Genomic DNA, 23046 nt, shown 5'->3' with positions numbered 1-23046 from the left:
GCCTCGGGCCATTATTAACATAAATGTTCAATAAATGAGTGCCAAGTTTAATGACCATCAATCATTTTCCTACTTCAGACCTAAATTTCAGTTCCCACAATCCTGCAGAGCACCCCACCACGTGCTCCCTCTCATTGGTACTAAGGTGAATACTGCTTCCTTCCCTTCCCCCTGCCACCATCGGAGGGGTGCTGAGGATGCAGAGAAGAGCCCATTAATTCAGAGCTGGGAGTTCAGAGATTGAAGAGGTGTTAGCGTTGTACTGTATCACCACATTTTATTTTTAGTTTATGAACCCAGTGTGAATTCACCCTGAATTTAAAGGCCCCTTCATTAAGATACATTGCAATGACCCATCAGAATAACTATCTCCAGGGAAAAAGTCTCAAAGTATATATTAGGTTGAACCACAAGAAATTGCTGTTTCTATAGGTCGACACCAGCTATCAAAAATTTCATATACTTCAATCTAACACGAAAATCTAGGAGCTCTCTATTTCTGTAACTTGGCCGACAAGCGTGTGAAGTACTTTAAGCAAAATTCTCTTTGCCCTTGCCCAGTGTGTGGTTTACATGAAACAGAAAATAAATCACATTTTTTAATAAGTCCCAACTATTCACCTACACACACACAGGCACTCACAAGGAAAAGGAAACCATGGCTATCTGGTACATGCATTCCCCGCACATCCCAGCAGGGAGAAAGACCGGCTAGTTCCTCCATCAGAAGCCATCCCCAGACTAATAACATGCTCATAGAAGGGGCAGGCTCCTGCCCCCTTCACTGCCCTCCAGCTCTTCCCCAAATTCTGATTGGAGTCACCTCTTACGTGACTCAAATTCCTTTCCATCTCAGTGCTCACCTATGTGCTAATGGGACTCAGAGCTGACCCCTGGTGGGGCCCTCTGGGCTCAGGAACCATTGTTTCACATGTGTTTGAAATCGCCATATCTCAATTCTACTGGGCCTCCGGTTTCCCCCAAGGATCATAAACACAGGTAAGTGGCGGGACACTAACTGTTTTGGCACAGCAGCTTTCAAGTGGGAAAATATTGATTAATCTTTCAGGTCCTCTCCTTCAGGAAAATAGTGTCCCCCTGAGACCAAGAAACACTGCTATGTGAATGTCTTGATGCTACTGCTTTTACGCTATAAATCCACAGAGCAGGAGAGACCCAGCAGGCTGTGAGAGCCTCTAAGATTTGTGAAATTCTGAGAGGCAAAGGGACAGCGAGGCAGTCAAATGGCACAAAAAGACTCTACTCGAGGCAGAATCTCCAAGCGCCACAGGCGGCTGACACAACGCAGGTGTATATGAGCCCAGAGAGAGCAACTGTCATATCTTGGCTCAAACAGTTCTGTTCGATTAGAAAATAAAATGGAAAAGGAATCCCCCGGTATTTTCAAATAAGAAGCTCTAAGAATAAATTTGGAAAAGAATGCAAATGTCATTACTTTGCTCACCAAAAAGAAAGCAGTGAAAGGTTAAAGGAACCTTAATGCTATGACTGCTGTCCACAGGTTTGCCTTGAAGAGGAACCTAGGAAGACAGGTTGAAAAAAAATGTTTATGGAGGAAGAGGAAAAAAGATTAAGATAAAGATGCTAAAAAGGCCTCTCACCGAGGCCCAAGGAGCTATAAGAACAGCTTCCGGCCTTCTGGTTTTCATGCCTCCTTTCCGAGGGCCAGGCCCGGTCATTCCTGGACACACTCTTCCTGCCATCACCCAGCAGCACAACCAGAGAGGTCCACCGTGCAGGATGTAAAGATATGACGCTCGGCCTGTGCCTAACAGCCTCAGCAGCCGTGAAAAACCATCTGGCCAGAATCTATTTATCTGACCAAGAAGACAAGAGTTATTTTGGAAATACGTGCTTTTATAAGTTAAAATGTGGTGATTGTTATCTCCATTATTTTTATCATCACTGTTATTCTCTGTGAAGTGTCTCTGAAGTACCATCACTCATGTTCCAGGTCCTCTCCCAGAGTCGTCTTACGGTTATTCCATCAAAGCAGGGCATTCGGGGGCCATGCTCTGGTCAGTGAAGATGCCACTTGCCCCACCCCCTCATTTTCTCTTGTCAAGTTACCTTTGTGAAAGCTTAAAATTGCCGTTCAGGTTACAGACCTTTGAACTTCTCATTTGGCAGATCTGGGTTAGTACCGCCCATTACCTAACATTTAAAGAAAGAAAAAAACCTTATTTCACTACACGACATGAACATACAATAAGGCCTTTGTCCTTAAAAGAAAAACATAATTTTCAACAGAGTCAGCTCCCAGAAGCCAAGGGAGCTAACATCCAAAACCTAATATAAACATGAAGACTTGTGTCAAGGTTTCAGAGTCAGCCTCACTGAGAAGGGGAGGAAATGACTGGGGAACGGCAGCCACAGGGATCAGAGGAGGCATTTTTCACTGTAACTTTTGAAAGGAGAAGTGAGATAATCCCAGATCCTCCCCTCCCAATGACCTCCTGCATTGTCACCTACATGGCTGCTTTTGACAGCAGGATATTTCTATAAGAGGGAATGTTCCTTTTGTCACAAATAAAAGCAGGTCTTAATTCTATATGATTCTAAACTTTCCAATGCTAGTACATTCCTTTCAGAGGAAAAAAAGTGTTTCTGTAATGATTATTTAGGATGTCTTGTACAGACGAGGTTGACCTTCTGTGACAAACTCTCTGAGAGAATCATGTTTTGGAACTTGGAGTTCCATTCTGGGGGGAGCCATCTCTAGTGTTAACAACCCAAACTATAAACAGGAAACTCCAGCCTGACTCCCACTCAAGTCCCAAGGTTGCCGACCTCTCACTGAAGCTATGGGGCTTACAGAGATGACAGGACAAGGTTCTTACGCTTGAAGACCTCACCTCTTAAGACGTAAATTCACCCAAGTAACTACGCTACAACACGGAACATGCTGCTGAAAAGAAGACACGGACTCTTAGAAGAGTTGACAGAACTACTAGTTGCAAACGTACAAAGCTGTGTGAATTTGTAGGGCCCACATGCCCAAATCCAGTCACATCAGTTAATTTGGGATTACCCTATATAGGGTGAGGCCCCGCACTACGGGTATGCACGAGTGACTGTGGTTGGTCAGAGAGCAGGACTCTGCACACTCTACAATGGGGATGACTCAGAAGTGTCAGGCTCAGCGGGTCCACTCAGGAATTACTTTTACATCTTTGCCTCCAAAACTGCCATTTCCTGATTCAATAGCAAGTACCACAAAAGGACAACTGGTCTCACTGCGAAAGCGACATTGTGAGTTGTTGGCTGCAGATGGACACAGATCAAGCAGGCGAACCGTTGAAGATGAAAAATAGAGGAGCAACCCATCTTGCTAGGCCGCAAATACTACCAGGGTTTTCCATCTCTTATCGGAAAAGACAGCAGGCACCTCTGCTGAAGTTCCACTGTCTACCCCGACAAAAATGCAGAGTAAACAAATTTTGTAGGTGTTGACAATAAACTGTAATAAAAACAGTCCATTTAATCACTTCTTAGAAGTATGGCATAGGTAGTAATTGAATAGCATTTAGATAGTGACAGTAGCTGTCATTTCTGAAATGCTTACCATGTTCCAGACTCTGTTTTAAGAATTTTACATGTTTTAACTCACAATTCTGCCAAAAGCCCCATGACAAAGATAAAGATGTCAAGATACAGAAATATTAGGCAACTCATCCAAAGCCACAGAACTATTGAGGAGTAGACATAGGCACTACCACACTATTGTTCTTAAAAAATATACTCATTAAATTACATGCTAAAAACTGGCTTATGACATACACTTCACTTTCTTCTATTCAAGTCCTTGCCATTAATAATAATAATTCCATTTGCAATAATGGAATAATGGGATAATAATAATTATTAAATGGAATCATAATAATTTGATTTACAAAAGTCTTTCACAAACATCAGTACATTGAACCCATACACATCACCTCAGTTAAGGGCTACAGCCAACAGATGGGGTCTGCATTGTTATTCCTCTTCAGAGATGAAGCTGAAGGGCACACACACCATTGTGACTTGCCCAGTACTCACAACTAAGGCACAGAGAGAGCAAGGAACCTGCTCAGTGATGCACAGCAACCAGGTGGCCTGGGTAAGACGTGAACCCATAATTTCAGACACCAAGGTCGCCACTCCACAGCTGTATTTCAACAACAAAATGAACATTAAAAATTTAGTGGAAAAAGAAAATATTTTTCCTGAAGATCTAACTAAGGGATTAAATTATATCATAATATTTTTTAAAGCACCATTAACAATTTAATAGAGCAAACTTGCAAGTTCATAACGGTGAGATTTTATATGAGCCAGGCTCTTTTATATTGTTGCTCTTATTCATAATAAATAATGCTTCATGTTGCCTTGCCCATTTCGTACTTAACTACAGAAACATTCCAAAGACATTTGCAAAAGTAAATTACTTTTATCCATGAAATTAGTTTTGTTTTGGTACCTTTTAAAATTTCATGTGGTATTTATTCACTTTTGCTAAGATCTTTTTAAATCAAAGTTTGGAAAATTTGTTATTTTTGCCCTAACTTTTCAGAGTGCCTACAGCAATCTTAGTTTTGGATTTCTGTCAAATGGGGTTCCACCAAATTCCATCTCTGATCAATTCAATTGCATGTGCAAATATGCAGCAGGGACAAGGAAGGTGGTCACCATTGTTCATTGTTTCAAATAGTCCAAGAAGATGATGAGAAAGTTCCTTCTTTGATAGTCTCCTAGAATCTTCAGTCTAACTCTGCAATATTTAATATCACTGGTCTTTCTCTTCTTCAAACATCTTCTGCCTTGGCCTGTGCTTTCCTGGTTCTCCTCCTTCTTCTATAACTACTTCTCAGTAGTTATAGTCTCTGTCATGGGTTTCTCCTTTTCTATCCTTCTTAAATAGAACCCTTATTCTAGGTACTATTGTAGTTCCTTTCCTTGAAATCTCAGTTTAGATCCCTTACCAAGACAAATAATTTATTCTTGAAGTTTTGAAGTTTATTTCAGTACAGACAGTTAACAAATCGGTATCCTCTAGTCTCAATTTCTCTACTGACATCAAGATGCACATTTTGAAGAGCCTACTGGACTTTTCTACTTGAAAGATTTACCAAGCCCAACTCATAAAGTCTAAACTCATCACCCAACCACATCCCTGACCTCTTCTCTTCCTACATTGTCTATGACATTGGCTAGAATGCTCAAAATTTCCTTCAATTCGCCCCCTCTCACCTCTGTCATCTCTTTTATTGCCAAGTGCTATCAACTGGGGCTCCAAAACTCCTCTGAAAGTCCAGGGGGTCCCAGCACATTGGTACACATTTTTAAGGGAGCCACCCAATTTTGATTATTGTATAAAATTGGTGCTAACTCTGAGAATACATACAACCATGGTAATATATACCAGAATATATAATTTGCCACATGAGTCACACAACAGTGTAGAGCAAGGTATCACTGTGAGTTAGAGGAGAGAGCTGGCACCCAAAATGGAATTTTGAAAGTGAGGTCTAGGAATTAAATCATTTAATTCACGTAGCAGCACCCTGCTCTGGAGACACCAAGTGATTAATAAAGTAACAACTATAGAGGCATCCTAGCACATCACTCCACTGTAATGACCACTGTATTTTAATTACTGTGTCTTGCTGTGTGTGGTTTAGTCTTTTAGTCCAAATACTCTAGAACTAGAAGGTGGTTAAAGAAATTCAAAAGAATGAGTGACACTGGTTTATCCCAACACCTTCTTTCCATTCCCACTGCTCATCCCTGCTCCAGGCTACTTGCTCCCACCTGACCACAACACATCCCTGGAGTCTGTTATCCAAACACCAGCCTCTCCACACTCTAAACATCCCCCACAAAAGCTCCTAAAGGCATCTATATAAAACACATCTTATTGTGTTGTGTGGCTGTGCCAAAGCATTAAATGGCTCCCCCTGATTACATGAGTGGAACTGATCTCTTTATTACTGCCCTCAAGGTTCTCCCCTTGCTGGCTCCCACCAAGCTTCCTAACCCCGGCTCCCATCAGAGCTTTGGACACACCAGACTCCATCATTTCCACACATCCTAAGCCCATACTCCTCTGTGCCTTCCTCCAACAATGACTTGTCAGGACTATGTTTCCTCTACCCGTCAAGGTCCCAGATAATCGAGTCAGAATTCATCGACAACTCCCTTAGTATTTGGCTTTAAGTCTAGCATAGTGCTTTTCCGTCACCCCTGTAAAACTTATTTATGCATGTGTCTTTCTCCCCCATTAGGCTGTGGGCAAGAATCTGTCCTATTGGTCTTTGCCTCCCCAAGGCGCCCAACCAACACAATGCTTCAAACACAGAAAAGGCTAAAAATAATAAAATGAAATGGAAGGAGAGAATGAAGTCTGCAGAGAAGGAAGAAAGAATAATATTATTGAATTTATAACCTGCTATCCCCAGTGCTTTGAATAGTGTTTTATAGAATTAGAACTGGGAATCAAGAGGTCTTAAAATATGCACCCAGCTCATTTGCTGATCTTAACTAAGTTCAACAAGCACACTTGACCTCCCGGTGCCATGAAAGGTGGTGTTATTCATATTCTTTTATAGCACAAAGGATTCAATATACCATCATTTGGACACAGGTGTCAGGGAAGAGGGTGTGAAAAATTGATATCCTTTGTTTATTCAACAGTTTTTATTAATTGGTTTAATTTTCATGGTTTTGCCTTGCCTGACTTCTCCCATTATGTCCTATCCTCCCGCCCTCACCATGTTTGTGCTGTAGTCCAGGGAAGGGCTCTTTGCTCAGCATTATCTCCTACAGTTAAAACACACTGGACTGCTGATGTGTGCTGGAAAGAGCAGTGCCGCGAAACGAAATGAGCATGTGTTTTAAGTGGGATAGGGATGGGGAAGGGGAACACACAAGTAAGAAGGCAGCAAAAACCCACTCAGGTCTGGAATGAGGTTGAGAGACTTCCATGAGGCGGGCCAGGAAAATCCCCATGATGCCAGACCACTAGGCAGTTTTTCCAGAATTACGGCGCTCCTGAGTCCCAGTCCTATCCCTCTGCCAATAAAAGTACAAGTGAAGGTGACCCCACAGGCATAGAGATGTAAATACTCTGCAGAAAAACGGGGCCCCTCTGCCATGGAAAGTTTTTTTAGTGTTTAATGGAGAGCAAGGGGAAAACTTACACCAGGGCCCACACACCACCGGACCAATAAGGAAGGGAGCCCAGATCGGCCCAGTCCAAGTCTGGAGGGACAGAAAACCCCACTCAGTGTTACTGACTTAGCCCTGTTCCTTCACAACGATGGGTGGGCTTGGCATCATTATTCCTAAGTCTCTTCTCCATCAGCTTCCTTTCGTCTCCTTTTCTCATGAACCTTGCATCCTATTCCATGTGAGGAAATAAAAATTTAAACAATAACGTCATCATCCATGACAACAATAACAACTCATTGTGTAGAGCTGACTATATGCCAGGCCCTGGGCCAAGACTTATTTGCTGTATCTCATTTAATTCTCACAGCAACTCCATGAGCTGGGTGTTGATATCCATCCCAATCTGCAGATGAGGAAACTGAGGCTTAGAAAGGTGAGGAACTTTCCCGAGTTCACCACCAGCAAATGATAGCATCAAGATTTGAACCCAGGGCCGAAGCTCTTTGCCAAAATGATAGAAGCCAGTCAAAAGCCATCTGACCTGTGTCCTCCTTTGAAAGAGCCCTCCGCATTCCAGTCTTCCTTTGTGCTGCAAGACCAAAGTCACTCTAACTGCCCCCAAAGAGAGCCTATGTCAACTTTGCGGCGGTTGAAATAACTCTCTGAAGCCCCTGGAAGTATTTGTAGACGTTTTTAAGTAGTAAACAACTAGCAGAAGCAACTGGTTTAGTGGGGAAAGGACTGGCTTCACATCCCAGTTCTATGTCTTAGTAACTATGTGACCTTAGGACATTTGCTCTGCCTCTCTAAGCCTCAATAAAGCATGGGTAAAAATAATCGCCTCATTGGCCGGCCCTGTGGCTTAGCGGTTAAGTGCCTACGCTCCACAGCTGGCGGCCCGGGTTCGGATCCCGGGCACCCACCGATGCACCACTTCTCTGGCCATGCTGAGGCTGCGTCCCACATACAGCAATTAGAAGGATGTGCGGGGCCGGCCTCATGGCTTAGCGGTTAAGAGCGCACGCTCCGCTACTGGCGGCCCGGGTTCGGATCCCGGGCGCACACCGACGCACCGCTTCTCCGGCCGTGCTGAGGCCGTGTCCCACATACAGCAACTAGAAGGATGTGCAACTATGACATACAGCTATCTATTGGGGCTTTGGGGCAAAGAAAAGGAGGAGGATTGGCAATAGATGTTAGCTCAGAGCCGGTCTTCCTCAGCAAAAAAAAAGAGGAGGATTAGCATGGATGTTAGCTCAGGGCTGATCTTCCTCACAAAAAAAAAAAAAAAGAAGGATGTGCAGCTATGACATACAACTATCTACTGGGGCTTTAGGGGGAAAAATAAATAAATAAATAAAAGTTAAAAAAAAAAAATAATCGCCTCAGAGCTGGTGTTGGTGAATTTGCCAGCATAATGCTGTACATTAGTTACCTTCCCCTGAAACTGTTCTATTGAATTCATTGTTATATGGAAAAGCAATTGGTCACAACACTTTCTAAACAGAGTATAAGTAAATAAATAAATAAATAAATCCTGATCCCTTCCTTAGTCAGCATCCAAAGTCTAAAAATGAAACAAAACAATTTTCAAAAAATTATGGCAATCTATGTATATGTGCATGTTCTAAGGGCAGTATCTCTCTGAACATATCTGGACGACTCTATACCTTCTCTTTCTCTCTCTCTCTGTATCTCTTTCTCTCCCTCTCCCTGTCTCTGCTCCCTTCTTCACATACACACATACACACAAACACACACACACACACACACACACACACATTGAATCCCGATGCAACATTATCTCCCTCAGTCTCAAACACGTGCCTAACACTTGTTCAGATAATAGATATCTATTCTCTAACCAGTTAATTTGAACAATAAAACACATGAGGATTTTATAGAGATAAGGCATCCGAGAGAATCAAAGATGCTAGTAGCTACTTGTTTAGTGGCAGAGGATTTTTGTGATTAAAAAGTAGAAGACAGCAGACAAAGTCTCCTCTGTTTTCAGCACTTGGTTGGCTCCAAGATAGGTGGAGCCCGGCTTCTTGTAACACCAAATTTCACGTTGCTTTTTATGAGAAGAGGGTCCATTTCTACATCGCGCCTCTGGATTTAAAAGAGGAAATTTAAACCTCAGAATAATGTTTTTTGCTGAACAAAATGTGTGCCAAGCTAAGCTCTGACTGACTTCTGGTTTTCTGAGTCCCGGCCTCCCAAGTTTTCTCAGGTTTCCAGCACTGGGCCGAACTCAGTGGCTTGTGTCGTTTCCTTGTCCGCTACAGTTAGGTGGAGCAGGAGTGACAAGTAGGAGGACCGCTTCCCAGGTACATTTGGTGGATTTGGGGATGCCCAAAATATCCAGAGAATTGCTTAGATTCATTATCTGGGCGTGGCTGGCTCCTATCAGCTGTATTTCAGGGAAGGCACCAATGTGTTTTTCTAGTCATTACGGGAAAAATAATTCTAGCAAGAAGGGAAAAAACTCATACAAAACAGCAGTAAGTCTGGGCCTTCCTTCCTCAGCCCCATAAAAGACTATTTTGTAAGGTGGGGAAAAGCCGAGCTTTGCTTTCTAACTAAACAATGGAGCACCTGCATCTTTAATCTAAACTGCTTACCAGGTTCCCTAAATTTCAGGACAGTGGTCCAACTTCCCACCTTCCCCCTTGAATAGATGCACTGAAGCTTTTTGACCCACACACTTTAAAATGATCTCCATCACCAGCTAACAAACAGGTTATTCTTGGAACACAACTGATTCTGGCAAGAGGCTCAGGTCTAGGCAGACAAAGATAAATGAGAATAAAATTATTCAGTTCTGCTTGCCGTGGCCACTGCACCCGCTGTCCATCTCAAAATTCCCACAGAAATGAGCTCATTCCACCTTTGAAACATTTCGGAGCTTAAAAGTTTAAATCAGGCCAAGTTGATTTTGTGGGCTTTTTCAAGCTTTTGCACTATCATTATATACAGGAGTTTGTGCCACCTATTTCCTCCCAACTGTAACATTTTACGTCTTTTTTAAGCATACGTTGAGGTTAGCTTTTTTTTAGTACATGTTATGAAATAAGATATGAGCTTATGCTCAGCTTTAGGTAACTTTCTGCCAAAAGGCTGGACCAACACAAACTAAATATGACTATTTTCTTTATCCAAAGTACAGTTTTGACTATTACACACCCTCTTCATGTACATACACAAAACTAGCTCACAACTAAAGCTCCTTGCAGGTCAACTCACATCATAACGAGATTTTCCTTTCATATAATGCAATTAACAAATGTTAGCTAACTGAACTCCTAAAAGACTCGAAAGAAAAAACCAAAATAACTCACGCAACGCCACAAAGTAAAACAATCTTTCTTTTTTCTTTTGACGATCTTTCTATTTTCTCCTTGCTTTTTCACATCTTTAAGCAAAGACCCTGTTTTACATGATTACAGGCATGTGATGGAGAGGCAGACGAAACCAAGAGCAAGTTCCTGCTTTGCTATTTACTAAAATATGACCTTCACAAGCGACTTAACTCCTCTAGCTTCAGTTTCCTCATCTGTAAAATGGGAGTAAAAGCCCTCAAAGGACTTGTTTTGTGTTTTTTTTTTGTGAGAAAAACAAGCCCTGAGCTAACGCCCAATGCCAATCCTCCTCTTTTTTGCTGAGGAAGACTGGCCCTGGGCTAACATCCATGCCCATCTTCCTCTACTTTATATGGGACGCTGCCACAACATGACTTAACAAGCAGTGCGTCGGTGTGCGCCAGGGATCCGAACTGACGAACCCCAGGCCGCCGCAGCGGAGCGCACACACTTAACCACTTGCGCCACCGGGCTGGCCCCAAAAGGACTTTTTAAATTAAATAATGCTGGCTTAGATAAGAGCCAGCAAATACAGTGTTTCATAAGTGTTAGTTGCTATTGCTGATATTATCTATCTGCTAAATATGTCTTCCAACAGAAGTATAAAAATGCCAAGCAGCCTCATGGCAGTCTGGGATGCTTTGAAATCAATGGACTGCAGAGGGTCCTGCAGAAACTTACAAGAGCACATACAAATAGAGAAGTGGCCGTCCATCTATTCTTACTCAATTTTATCAAGTCATTACAAATGTTTGGGAAGCAATAATGACTATGACAACTTGGGCCCCATAATCCTAAATCCTTGCAAAGGTCACGATAACATATCACTAAGCCTTTCAGCTGGTGAAGAGCTCTGAGGCATCTTCTGAATAACAAGTGAGTTCATTGCCAGACTCCCGACTTCACACGTTTAGAAAGGATTTCTGACAGCTTTCACTCAAGGCAGATACCTCCAAATGTTATTTAAAGACGTAAATGAACCTACCACTCTTCTGAACTTAATCAGTCCTTTTCTGGAATAAATATCATTCCCACTCGAGTTCCAACTGATGCGTCTTTTCTATCTAGAGTCACTCTTGACCTTTAAAACAGCAGGATTCTAACATCTATCTTATTATCAGTAAGGCTGCACTTTTAGAGAAAGGCACTATTTTCCACCAGAGCGGGAGTACTGAAAAGGAGGAATGCTGTGTGCAGAGGTTTTCATAATGTTATTTGGGATCAGTTTGCAAAACCCAAACTGTATATTTAAACTTTATAAATACGTAGTAATACTGCTGAGGAGAAAAACAATATTTTCACATGTGGAACTCCCAGAACATTGAAATGTTACTTGGTCAGGGTAATTCCCTCTGAAATCTTAAGAGATTAAGATAAAATAATTCACTTACATTATACAGATAAGAGAAATGAAAAAGGAAGATTATCACACCCACATACACACACACTGCCTTTATAAATATACAACTGAGTCAAAACTTAAAGGCAAAGCTTCTTTTTCAGCAGATCCTTTAGTGAAAGATCATTAATTAACGTGGCAACTCATAAATACAAAATTTAAAGAGCCCCTCTCTCTCAGCTTTCGTCATTAAGGCAGCAATATTTAGCATCTTAGCAAACCTAATGCATTTTTACTCGCGTTTCTGTTGATTTCCTCAGTCTCCAGAACCTGATAATCATTTGATACAGGCATCCACCTTCACCCATTTATCATTTTGCAACACTGATCTCATCTCTTGTCATGAAAATGTTTGGGTAGTTTAAACCCAGATGGCTTGGCTTTCACCTAAACGGAGGAGAACCCCTTCTCCAGTTCCGTGTAGCATGTCGATCTGATAACAAGCAGTCATCTATCACTTTGGGGCCTTGCATTTGACTGCCTTAATGTATTTCCAACAGGGTTTTGTGATGTGTAGTTTTTAATCAAGATTTGCCAAAAGTGATTGGCATGTAAAACACTCTTAAGCAAAAATGTTGCTCTCTGTGAGTCTACATTTCATCTCAGAAATTCTTAGTCATATAACTTAATCTCCCCCATGTGGTTACTTATTAGATCTTATCATTAAGCTAAAATAAATTGAAACAAATTATTTTTTTGACTCTGCTAGTCACTGCCAGTGTTAACTAAGCAGCTGACAGCCAAGTGTCATTCTCTATTAAGGATACAATGTCCTTCTTGACTCATGCTTCCCAGTCAGCAATATAAAGACTGTTTTTGGGAGCTTAGGGTATAACAGGCAAAGAAATCCAAGATTGTATCTTGTCCTCATGTTTGTTCTTTGTGACTGTCACCTCTCTTTCCCCTTGTTACATACCTTATCCCTGACCTCTCTACCTAAATGTTATCTCATCATTTTCACACTGAGCTCAGAGGACAGAATCAAGGCAGGAAGTTCGGTGGTACCTATGATTTGGTGGCAATAGCCATTCCCGGGAACAGACAGTGCAAATCGTAATTATCACTGAGACAATGCCATACAAAGTCCATCTTAAGTTTACTTCTGTAATGACGATGTCAAAGTTAAGAATTCCCAGCCTGATAAAACAGAAATTGCCAAAGTCCATAAAAAGTCAACTAAATTCAATTCACCAGTTATGTGCAGTTTCGTAATGACTAAGAATAATTTTTAGGTCTGCTTATATCACTACGTTTAATGGATTCACCTTGTCAGAGGGATCAATTGACTTCCCATTACCTGATTTCCATACTCACCAAGCAGACACACATTATACAAGGGTTGTCCGTGATAAATGGAATCTGGAGGACTTCGCCTTCATTTTCACATTTTGCAACAGAACCTGAAGTGAAGAAAAAAAATTTTAATTTAAACAGCTTAGTGGCATTATCACAAAAATAAAAATTTTTACACTAATTCTTTTTGAAACAACTATCCAAATTTCAAAAGTTCCCAATGAGTTTTAAATAATCAAACTCACTAAAAACAAATTCTCCCTGAAAAATATATTTTAAATAGTTTTGCTTAATGTTTTTTAAAAGACTGTGATATATAGATAGATTTTCTGCTCTCAGATGGTTTAAGCACAATTCCAGGTATTTCACTGGATCTTTAATAATACTTCTCCTCTATGAAGGCATTTCATCTGAACATGCACTCATATGCAAAAATATTCAAACTGGCCATTAGGGTAGATTTTAAATTTGAACAAAATTCAGCACTGTGTCAATGAACAGGCCTTTATGTGAATCTGCCTCATATTGTCTTGAGTTGAAATCACTTTGAAACACAATCTTCTTTCCTCTTCTCTTAGAAATTGACTCAATATTTTCTTTTCTGCACCAGGTGTCAGTAAAGTATGTCCTTCAGAATAGCAGCTGAGGTCTTCACCTGCCTGAAAACATATAATTATTATATCCTGCTAGTATTACCCTTTTAAAATATGATAATTGTTTTAAATTCAAGATCTGGAGAGCGGGTGCTTTGAAAAGCACTCCTAGCCCAGAAGGTATATTGGAACCCTATAGAGTGAGAAAGGAGGATGTGCAGAAAACGGTGCAAATTTTTTCCTTAATTGTATTGGGGGAGAACAGGTCAAAATAATGGTTGAGGACAACATAAAAAATAAATAAAGGAATTGTTCAAATTTAAATAGATGAATTTCTATTAACACTATATTGATGTCAACAGCCTCTCGGTCCTCCACCCCTTAACTTACTCGCTGCCTTCCCACCCCTTAACCCCGCGGGCTTCGCTTTATCCCCATCGGACAGCGAGGGCCAGGCGCCTAGGTGCTCGCTCCCCACCCTCCAGTCCCCCGGGCAAGCCAGCGCCTCCTTTCCCAGGTACCAAGCCAGCGTCCGAGAGGACCGATCCCTCCCGCCCCCTCCCCTACCTGTCAAGAAGGAGGAAGCCAGAGACATGGGCACCCCCGAGCAATTGAGCAGCAGCAGGACGCAGCAGGTAATCCCGGGCGAGCGCCGGCAGGGACGCTCAGCCACAGCCCTGACGCCGGAGAACCAGAGCATCGTCACCTGGAGGGAATCCCGGGCGACTGCAGGTCCCGCGCCGCCACCTCTACTCCGCTACTGCCGCTCGCAGTCAAACAGGACTCAGCCGGCGAGTGGGGAGACAGTCCGCGAAGGAGGGAGGCGGGCGCCCGGGAGCCGGGGCGGGGGGGCGGGGGGGCGGGAGAGGGAGGCGAGGGGTGGGGGGCGCCCAGGGAGGAGGGGTCCTGCGGCCAGGCTCCTCCAATGCGGCTTTTTTTTTTTTTTTAGGGAGTTGCTCGCAGCGTCTTAGTCGTCTGCCCCTGCACGCCAAAGAGGGGGCCGGGAGGAGGGGATGTCGGAGGAGCCGGAGATAGGCAGAGAGGAGTGGCTGCTGCCGGCTGCGCACCGCTGCTCCGCCGCCGCCGCCAGGGCTGCAGCAACTGCCCGGGGTGCTGCCGCTGCGTCTCCTGCGCTCCCCACCTCCTGCGGGCCCCGCCGGCTCTAGCCCGGCCAGCGCGCACGCTCGCTCCCGCTCCGGAGACACCGGCGCACCGGGCGCCTCCGGGAACCCGCTGGGGGCGCCCCGGCTCAGGAGGGACTGCAGGAGCCCCACGCCGGGGACACGTCTCAGCCGGGCGTCCAGCTCGCTTCCCAGCCCCTCGAGGGAGGCCACCGACCCAGGGGCGCAGATCCGAGCGAGGCCGGCAGGTCTCCACCGCCCGGCGCGCGCCGTGCCTCCTCCCTTTCCCGGGGGAACCGTCCCCTAACGCGGGAAGCCGCGCCACCCCTGCTCACGCCCGAATGCCCCAACTCTACGAGGGAGCAGAAAATGGGGCTCAGGGGCGCCTCCCCACCCCTGCTCGCTCCCAGGTGCCCCAGTTTGGGAAGGAGCGACAAACCAGGAGCAGGATGGCTCCCGCAACTTTACACTCCCTGCCTTGCTTTCCTGTGGCAGGGGCGCGACAGCGGACTCACGGGATGAGCGGACAGAGGGGCGAGGGGCCTTCGAGATCAGTGCTCTGTGCTTGTGTCTGCGCGTCCTGACACTAGGGAGGACAGAGTTGAAACGACACGCAAGGTCGATTAATAAACGCACAGAGGCGAACCCTTTTCTCTCTTAAAAAAGAGGAAGAGTCGCTCCAAGACTCCTCCCTTCGAACCTCGGGCGGACAAGGGCGGGGAGGTGCTGTTTGACTAATCATTCATTCACCCGCGAAAGAGGGAGGGACCCGCGGGGCGGCTAATCTCTGGCGGGGGGCCTCCACGGCGGCCTCCGCATCTTGGGGTTCTGTCGCCGCCCCTGCCGGGGCTGCGCCCTTCTGGCCTCGCAGTCCTAGATGTCCTGGAGTCCGACCCTACGCCCCGCGGATCCCCCAGGCCGAAGCGCGGCCTCCAGCCCAAGTGGTGGCACCCTCTGCTCAAAGAGGGGTGCAACGGCGGAGAGAAGAATTTTTGTTACCAAATTATGAAGGCGCGGGGGATGGGGAGAATTAGGGGACTCTTAGCAAGTGTTGAGACCTGATGATGTGCCGTCCTCGGAGCTCACTGTGAGTCGCTGCCTTCCTCACCCCAAGAACGGAAGCGCGTCCCCGCACGCCCATCCTCCCGGCGGGTCCGCCTGGGGGGATCCGAACGGCGATCCTCGACTAGCCAAGCACTTTTCTCAGCGGGACGCACCTAACCATCCCCGGCATAGCGGGATGTTTGTAGTCGCAGATAAGCGAGTCTGTTTGCTGGCACATTTAGTCTAGTTCCATCCTAACTCCTCCCCGCTTTGAGGGGGGCCTACCTTTTTGTTTTCATTTTTTCGGGTGTTTTAGAGGCCTCTCTTAATTAATGCAGCATTGCCGGCATCCGGGCGCGCCAAGGAGCTGATAGGAGTGCGTTGCTCTGACATGGGAAAAATAAGAGAAGGGAAAAGCTGTCATTGGCTTAGCACGCTCCATTTCCCTCTCAAAACAGATTTTTAGTGTAAAACTTAAATTAAAAGAGAAGAAAGATGATGTGTGGTTGCTTTTTTCTCCCCCAAATCACTGCCATGGCCTGACAGCTTCTTGAAAATCAGAGTGTACGATTTACTAACCTTAAAAAAAAATGAACAACAACAACAAAAAAAACAAAATCGGTAAACCCAGCCTTACCTCCCAATCTACACTGGCTGATTACAAAAATAAAATAAAGACTTTTATTACTACAGATAAGTAGAATCAGTTGAAAACACTATCACCTCTATCTAAAAAGATTCTCTCTGCATGGGGTTTTTAGATAAAGATGTTAATTGTGACTTAATCAAGGGAAACGGAATAACAGGGAGGCTGGGAGACCTTTTATTGCCCTGGACTTCAGCAGTAGATTTGGATAAACACACATTATGGAATTGCAGGACATTTGAAGACTGCATGTGAGTTACTCTAATGTGCCTTCCCTGGCACCAGCCATACATCCTGGAGGGCTTGCATGACAAAATTCTTTAAGATGGGATCTAGGTGTGAGTACATTTCTCTAATCAAGGTCATGGTGCTTTGGGGTACACTGGAAATCTCCCTGTAGGTACAAGTTCAAAAACCACCTGGAAAACATTTTCATCTGCCTGGAAGTTTACGAATGGGAAAGACATACAGAAGCCTTTGGCAACCCTGTCTCTTCTTCCTGTTTGTTCTAATCAGCTGCCACCAGTGATTTCCCTCACTGCCTTCCCAGCAAACGGGCCCTATTTCTGAAAGAGCATCCTTCTCCCCAGAGGGCTTATCAGAACGTTTCTGCATGCGTCCACTGCTGCTGCCACTACCTCTTTACGTGATAGTCTGTCAGCTGCCAGTTGGTCTCTGTCTACACAAAGCTGAGATATTCTGGGGTCAGAAAAGAAAAAGAAGCAGCAGCAGGCCTTCTGCACTGAAGGACACTTAGATCTGCTTTCACATTTAAGATAAATGGTGGTACCATTCAAATCTCAGAATGCTCCTGACTCAAATCAAAAGGAGAACAAAATGTGTATTTGGCTGTGTTTACGATATTTTTCAAGGGGAAAGAGGTAATGGGGCCTGAAGATCATTATTTAACTCAAGGCCTGTCCCAGTCTCAGTTAGACAAAGCACTGTCTCATCCTCATTAAAATGCAATATATAACCTAATCAGACTAAAAGGGAACTAGGCCTGTGGTAGGGGAAATTCTCTTTCTCTCCTTGCAAAACTATGATTGGTGCAATGATAAATATGGACATTAACGATGTCGAATTTGCACTGAAAAATCCAACTAAATGTACAATTTAGTTATGTGAATTTAAAGTTACTTCAAGACAAATTACATTAACCTAGCTTCTTAAAAATAGAAATAAATAGGCCCTTCAAAAAGGCAGCAGGGTAAAGGAATTGTGACATCAACCACTAGGGAGGGCCATAAGTATTCCATAAATGTGTGAGGGTTTTGCTGTATAAAAGACACCAGCGTAGGCATTTGAGACTTGATAAGGGTAAGGGATGGTGCTACCAAGAAGCTTACAATCTAGTAAGGGAGATAAAGTATGTTTGTAAATGAACTCAGTAGAAAGTAAGAAGTGAATGTAAGAGGAGGTGATAATACGCCCTGCCATGGAAATTTAAAGAAAGAAGAGATTAAGCTCCATGGAGGAGGTGGCACAGGAGCTGAGCCTTGAAAAAGGGGGAGACTTTGGTTGGGAGAAGGGCAATCTAGGAACAGCAGGGAGACACACGGTTTATAAAGAGAACAGGGAGCAGTCATTCAATTGGCTCTATCTGACGGCTGAGCAGGAGCTGTGGGAAGGCTTGGAATTCATGAGGAATGTATATATAGGCAGTGCTTGAAGGATCCGCCCCAGATAAGCAACAGGGAAGTTTACCAAGGAGTAAGTGCCTAATTCTTCTTTGAAACAACCAGACTACATTTCTTTAGAATGGAAATTATTTCTACAGATGTATTCAACAATCTACATATTTAGTCACTATTAATCATGATAGTGGAGAGCACCATTTCCACCTACATCTGTTTGAAAGAGTTTGGGTGATGCAATGCATAATACGTATGAATCATGCTTTCTCAACCTCTTTAGCAATGGCTATATGATTCTTCTTGGGATGAAAGTAGAAATGCTGCTTTTAGCTATGTTTCAAAACACTGAAGATCTTAAAGATCATAAAAACCAACTCCCTGCCCTTTCACTTTAAAAATAAGAATTCTGAAGGCAAGATAAATGACTTATCTAGGGTCACACAGCCACTTAATGGTGTAGCCCATTTAAACAGATCTCCCCTGGCTCTCTGACTATGGTGCTTTCCATTACAAATGTTCTGCCTTCTTGAATTTTTTAGATATGATGCAAATTAAAGTTACAGAGTTGGTGCAGTAGGTACTCAGATATCTATTTAAGTGAACTGGCACCAACAATACAAGTTGTAAGACCATAAAAAGCAGACATAGCTTTGCTCGCCAGTTGAACAGTGAATTTACTCTTAGGTCACTAGGCTGAAATGTTAAAGAACTGCAGTCTCTTCTGGGCTTTGCTTCTGGTTTGTTTAGTTTCTGGTTCTTCAGAGAGGGGTGGGTACCACTGTGGCTGATGAGTGGTCCTCTAGATTCTGCCAGAAGGGTCTAAGGTCATTCCAAAAAATCAGAGGCTCTGAAGTTACTTTTTTGTGGGGGAGAGTGGGGACAATGATAAAAGCATCGTTTCAGTGATATTGGTCTATTTTATTTAAATGATCATTATTAAAATTGAATTATTAAGTCATTAATCTGACCTTTTCTCACTTACTCATTTTCTCCATTGTTGGTAACCTTAAGGTTCTTTTCATATGACTGTACTCACTAAAGAGTTTATCCGTTTCTAAAACAGGGCATTTTGATAAAGATGATAGGATGAAGGCATTTTTAGACACAGTTGCATCAGAATAAGAAAATAACTGAATTTTTTTTAAATTTTGAATTAATATTGTAATAAATAAATTCCCCTTCACTCCTTCCCTGGCCCTCACCCACCCCTGACCCTACCCCAATCCCTGCCTCAAGGATGATGGTATGTCATGAGTAATAAGGTAAAGTGTGCCTATTTCACACAGTACTTATTCGTTAAATGTTCATGAGCCAAAACAACCAGATTAGAGTGTCATAGATTCTCTGGTTCTACAATGAAAACAAAAGCAGCTATTTTTCAAAGGTGTTTTCTTAAATTTCCATCAACATCTAAAGTATTTAATAAATAAATCATTTTGATATTGGAAGTTATAAAAATCAGATATAAACTTGACTCCATTAGATCAAAACTAGGCACCAGTGTTGCTCATTTATGGAGAATGATCTTTAGACAGGGTCCTCTTCTCCACATTCCATCCGGGAGTCACTCCTCAGACCAAATTTGCCTAATCACCATGTTCACCAGCACCAAAGCCACAGCCCTGTCTGTCTATCTCAAGTGAGGCATAGTTGAGGGAATCTCAGCACAAACCCAAGGCACCAGAATGTTAAGCCAATGCCTTGCTACTAGGTTGTTCTGGGTCTCATGAGCTCTCCTACAAGACTTAAAATTGGTCTCATTTGGAGTAAGCATCGACAGAGCGGAGAAAATCACCATTGACTCAGAACGATTATTCGAGATTATCTATAGACTCGGAGAAGAAGTTCAACACTAGCTACCTAAGGATTATACTACCAGGATGCTAGTTAACATGTACAGAGACTCTGGCAGAGACTCCTGGCTGTCCCCCATATCCACGCTTCCTCAACACAGAACTCCTAATTTCTGTAGCGCATACGGCTTATCAGCAATAAACACCACTTTTCTCAGCCTCTCTTACAGATAGGAGTGACCCCATGACTCACTTCTGGCCAATGGGATAGACATGTCAAGTGTCTTTAAAGGGGAGACATACTCTTCCTTCTTCTCTTCCTTCTTTCTGACGGCTGGCAAAGCAGCATAAATAATGCTGCTAGAGTTCCAGTAACCACGTTGTCCGGTGAAAAGACCTTGGGAAGAAAGCTTCAGGGACACGAGCGAGCAAGAAGGGAAAAGATTAGACTCTGATACCATAAAGTGCGATAGAAGCCCTGGGCTGACTACCTCTGACTTTCCTGAAGATGAGATGAAAAGCTGTGCCTATCTTGTTTCAACCCTTGTTAGTGTTTTTATGCTGTTACTTTCAAGTAAGCACAAAATCTTCCAAAATATTTCGCACCGAAGACAAAGAATAAGTGCTCAATAAAAAGCTAAATATATTAATTAATTAACCTATTAACTAAAGATTGAAGGGTTTTCGGAGCCAAAGAACAGATCTAGGATTTCAATCACTTGTAGTCTCTGCTTACACATGTCTTAAGAGTTTTAGGAAATTTAGGGAAACTTATAATATTCCTTCTTTAAAAAAACAACTTTTAAATATTCGTACACCCATGTTCATAGCAGCATTATTCCACAATGGCCAAAAGGTAGAAGCAACCCAAGAGTTTATCAACAGACGAACAGATAAACAAAATATAGTATGTACATACAACGGAATATTATTCAGCCTTACAAAAGAAGGAAATTGTGACACATGCTACAACATTGATGATCTCGAGGACGTCATGCTAAATGAAATAGGCCAGTCACAAAAAGAAAAACACTGTACAGTTCCACTTATATGAGGAACCTAGAGTAGTCAAATTTATAGAGACAGAAAGTAGAGTAGTAGTTACCAGAGGCTGGGGGAAGGGGGGAAAGAGGAGTTATATTTAATGGGTATAGAGTTTTAGTTTTGCAAGATGAAAAGAGTTCTGGAGATTGGTTACACAACAATGTGTATGTACTTAATACTACTGAACTGTTCACTTAAAAATGGTTAAGATGGGGGCCCGCCTGGTGGCATAGTGGTGAAGTTCATGCACTTCGGGGGCCCGGGGTTCGCAGGTTCGGATCCCGGGCATGGACCTACGCACCAGTTATGAACCCATGCTGTGGCAGGTGTCCCACATATAAAGTGGGGAAAGATGGGCACAGATGTTAGCCCAGGACAATCTTCCTCAGCAAAAAGAAGAGGATTGGCAACAGATGTTAGCTCAGGGCAAATCTTCCTCACCAAAAAACAAAAACAACAACAACAACAACAAAACATGGTTAAGATGGTAAATTTTTATGTTATGTGTATTCTACCACAATTAAAAGTTTTTAAATAATTTGTTAAAAAAACAACTTTTATATTTTCCTCTTCACTACCAAATTAACATAATTGTTGGCCCGAAAAGTGGGAAACACAGACCAGCAAAGAAAGAAAATGCCATACTATTTTACAACCTTATTATAGTGACTGGCTTTGCGCTAAGCAGTTTACATGGGTTACCTCGTTCAATTCACCCAACAAGCTTATGAAGCAGGTACCATCACTAGCCCATTTCATATCTAAGTAAAATTAAGCACAAAAGATTAAGTAAATTGTTCAAGGTCACACAATGGGGAGTTGATTGAGCTAGAATCAGAATCCAGGTAGGCTGACTCTGGACCTCATGCTCTTATTGGTTAAGGTATTTTGAATGTTGTTATCACTATTCTTTGGCAGCATCATTTTTAATAATTATATAATATTTCATTTTAGAAGGTACAATAATCCTCTTAAATTGTCTCCCATCTAAGTTGTTTCCAGTTGTTTACTACTATAACAGATGCTTTGGTGAACATCCTTTTACTATTCATATTTATTTCCTTGAGGATAAATTCATTAATTGGCAGACCAAAGGCATGTGCATTAAGGCTTTTGAATCACCTTTTTATACATTCTTAATCAAAGATTATATTCCCCTTTGGTCTTAAAACTGTTATATGCTAGACTGATACACTTGCTCAAAAAGAAAGCAAGTCCTTAGGAGCTCTATGCTATTTCTCAGAGTTATTTTAATAGACGTTTGTAGATGCAGAGGATACACAATTAATTTAAGTCTTGTTAAAAATAAAACACATCCCATTGACTTTCTAGACTTCATTGATTGTGTGGTATAAATATTTATTTAGGGAAATCTTAAAACAAACAATAGTGACTTATCTGACCACTATCAGCTTCGTGGCATGATATCAAGTGTCTGTGAGCTGGTAGATAATAATCAGCTCCACTCGGTTTTTCCCTCAATCTCTGCTTAAAAGCAGTTTCTTTCAACTGGAATTCTCAGTAGCTTTTCCTTCCCCAAGCCATACTTTCCAGTACCTCCCATCAGAAAGACAGCAATCATAGTAATGAACAATCTCGGCATCTCTCAGAAGGCAGCAAAATAAAAATTCAAGTGCTCAAGATTTAATTCATCAAACCTCTCCTATCAACTCTATCATAATGTATAGTAGTTTGCTACCAATAAGATTAGTTACATCATTACATAATGTACAAAACTAATTTCACTAATGTGGGAAGCATTCACAGGGAATTCTTTGAAACTAATCCAATGACTTAATATCTAGTCCTAGTTCTGCCACTTGACATTCTAACGATTTGAGGCAAATTAATTAACTTTGTGAGGCTCAGTTTCCCCTTCTAATAAGAGGATGAAATAGCATCACTCCTGCCTGCTTGTCAGGGTTGGATGTGAAATCATTT

The 23046-nt window shown here is 42.8% G+C and overlaps 1 protein-coding gene across 2 annotated transcripts in view; it reads right to left on the bottom strand.

Annotated features, from left to right (window-relative positions):
- Positions 1–14520, bottom strand: part of BMPER (BMP binding endothelial regulator) — a 231279-nt gene extending 216759 nt beyond the window's left edge. For both annotated transcript variants that reach the window (XM_058569040.1, XM_058569050.1), the window contains exons 1-2: positions 14388–14520; positions 13249–13334 (exon numbers count right to left, since the gene is read on the bottom strand). In XM_058569040.1, the coding sequence (XP_058425023.1) occupies positions 13249–13334; positions 14388–14520 (219 nt within the window). The remainder of the gene's footprint in view (positions 1–13248; positions 13335–14387) is intronic.
- Between the last annotated feature and the right edge of the window lie 8526 nt (positions 14521–23046).

Source organism: Diceros bicornis, chromosome 3 (assembly GCF_020826845.1).
Source record: "Diceros bicornis minor isolate mBicDic1 chromosome 3, mDicBic1.mat.cur, whole genome shotgun sequence".
NCBI classification, from domain to species: Eukaryota; Metazoa; Chordata; class Mammalia; order Perissodactyla; family Rhinocerotidae; genus Diceros; species Diceros bicornis.
The sequence above is the reverse complement of the archived record's forward strand: the minus strand, read 5'-3'. Positions and strand labels throughout refer to the sequence as shown.